The 2,610-nt window shown below is 44.0% G+C and overlaps 1 protein-coding gene across 1 annotated transcript; it reads left to right on the forward strand.

Moving 5' to 3' along the window:
• Positions 1-506: 506 nt before the first annotated feature.
• On the forward strand, positions 507-2,384 carry LOC141089194 (SCAN domain-containing protein 3-like). Its single transcript, XM_073575528.1, has one exon. It carries the CDS (start codon positions 507-509, stop codon positions 2,382-2,384), a length of 1,878 nt encoding a protein of 625 aa, XP_073431629.1.
• Positions 2,385-2,610: the final 226 nt, after the last annotated feature.

Here is a 2,610-nt window from a genome sequence, read left to right on the forward strand (position 1 = left end):
AAATAATTTATTGAAAGGACCTCTGCCAGGCATATTTCACTCTTGAGGGCTTAAAAAGCAGCTCTTGTGGTGATAAGAAGCTGATTTAAAACCCCCAAGAGTGAACTCCGTGAGAGCTGTATGTGTGGAATAATAAATGATATTTTGCCGGTCTTCAGCAGTCATGTCCTGCTTGAATTGACTCTAGTGGCGTAGCTCGTAGCACTTTGCAGCCGGCTCTATTCTACTTATAGAGAAAGCTGAGTGCTACGTCACTAGTGTCAATTCAAGCAGGAAATGCAGACCGTAGTAATATAAGTCATTATTACACACATACAGCTCTCACGAAGTTCACTCTTGGGGGTTTTAAATCGGCTTCTTATCACCACAAGAGTTGCTTTTTAAGCCCTCAAGAGTGAAATATGCCTGGCAGAGGTCCTTTAGTTTAAGACTTAAAGTTTAAGTGTGGAAGATAATGTAATACTCTTCTATTTTAGTGTGTGGCTGCGCACACTATCTCAGCAGTGATGGAGAAGTATTTGAGAATGGAAAAGGCAAATGCCGAACAGGACCCTGGACACAATTCTAACCCAGATGAAGGCCCTAGTATGAGAGGTCGACAAAAGAAAAAAGACAAGACCGTGAGCTCAAGGCAATACAGTGAAAGCTATCTTTCATTTGGATTTACTTCCGCTGGGGATGCGACAGCACCAACACCACTGTGCTTGGTGTGTGGTGAGAAGCTTTCCAATAGCGCCATGGTGCCAAGCAAGCTTAAACGCCATCTCCAAACGAAACACCCTTCCGTTCAAAACAAGCCGATGGAGTATTTTGTACGCTTACGTACAAACAATGAGAAAGGGGCAACTTTTTTGAGAAAAAGCACAAAGGTAAATGAGAGAGCCCTCAAAGCTAGCTACCTTGTTGCTGAACTCATAGCTAAATCAAAAAAGTCCCACACTGTGGCAGAAACATTAATACTGCCAGCTTGTAAAGCTATTGTAAATGAGTTGCTTGGCCCTGACGCAGCCAAAGAGATGGCTAAAGTGCCTCTCTCTGATAACACAATTGCCAGACGGATTGATGACATGTCTGCGGACATTGAAACTGTTGTTTTGGAAAAGGTGCGCATCAGTAAGAAATTTGCCTTGCAACTTGATGAGTCGACGGATATCAGTGGACATTGTCAGCTGTTGGCCAATGTGCGTTTTGTGGATGGAGAAGCCATTAGAGAAAACTTCCTATTTTGCAAGGCACTGCCAGAAAAATCAACAGGAGAGGTAATATTCCAGGTCACATCGGAATATCTTGATAAAAGTGGGCTTACATGGGAAAACTGCACAGGTGTCTGCACTGATGGAGCCGCAGCCATGGTCAGGCGCATCAAAGGCTTTGTAAGTAGGGTTAAAGAAAGAAACCCAGATGTTCTTGTTACCCACTGTTTCTTGCACCGTGAGGCCCTCGTTGCAAAGACCTTACCAGCAGATCTAGCTCCTGTGTTGGATGATGTTGTGCGCATAGTGAACTTTGTGAAGACGCGACCTTTGAGATGTCGCTTATTTGCGTCTTTGTGTACAGAAATGGGAGCGGAACATAAAATCTTATTGCTCCACACGGAGGTCAGGTGGCTGTCACGCGGCAAAGTGCTGGCCCGTGTGTATGAGTTGCGAGAGGAACTTAAAATATTTCTGACAAACGAGAGGTCCGATTATTCAAAGCTGCTTGCAAGTGATGAGTGGTGTGCAAAGCTGGCATACCTGGCTGATATATTTCAATATCTGAATGAACTAAACACACGGATGCAAGGCCGAAATGAAAACCTGCTTACAAGCACTGATAAAATGAACGGATTCCGTTTAAAGGTGCAGCTCTGGCAGCAACATGTGCAGAGTGGCAACCTTCAGATGTTCCCGCTCACCGAGAAACTGCATGATGACAACACTGCTGCAATGTGCGAGGTGATTGGCAGACATTTGAAAACTCTTGAGGAGAAGTTATCATTTTATTTCTCTTCAACCTTCACAGAATGCCTTGACTGGGTTAGGGACCCATACAGCTCATTATCCGTTGCTGGAAAGGACATGACTTTAAAGGAGCAAGAGGAACTCATTGAACTGAAGCAAGACCGCGGTTTAAAGCTAAAGTTTGCTGATCTTCCTTTGCACAGTTTTTGGTTATCTGTTGCCAAGGAGTTCCCCATTCTGGCCAACAAAGCTATTTTGACATTGCTCCCATTTTCGACCACATATCTATGTGAGCTGGGCTTCTCAAGCTTGACTGCGATAAAAACTAAAAACAGGGAGAGACTGAGAACTGTTGAGGAAGAGCTTCGTGTGTGTCTTTCCACCATTCCTGCCAGGATATCCCTTTTGTGTTTATCGAAACAGGCCCAGGTTTCACACTGAGTGAGTAAAAATACATTTAGAATCTATATTATTAACTATATGTATAATATGTACTGTTTTAGTGTCATTTTGTGCCATTTTGGTTGGTGGTGTGCCCCGGGATTTTTTACGTATAAAAAGTGTGCCGCGGCTCAAAAAAGGTTGAAAATCACTGTCCTAACTGCCCTGGGACACAGCCCTACCCATGGAGAGCTTAACCATCTTTGCTGCCCTAACACCATCCCAG

The sequence above is a fragment of the Dendrobates tinctorius genome, unplaced genomic scaffold (assembly GCF_039654945.1).
Source record: "Dendrobates tinctorius isolate UK_male_01 unplaced genomic scaffold, ASM3965494v1 ptg000044l, whole genome shotgun sequence".
NCBI classification, from domain to species: Eukaryota; Metazoa; Chordata; class Amphibia; order Anura; family Dendrobatidae; genus Dendrobates; species Dendrobates tinctorius.

Excerpts from the sequence above, each read along its gene's own strand:
- LOC141089194 (XM_073575528.1), top strand. The coding sequence starts at position 507 with ATGGAGAAGTATTTGAGAATGGAAAAGGCAAATGCCGAACAGGACCCT.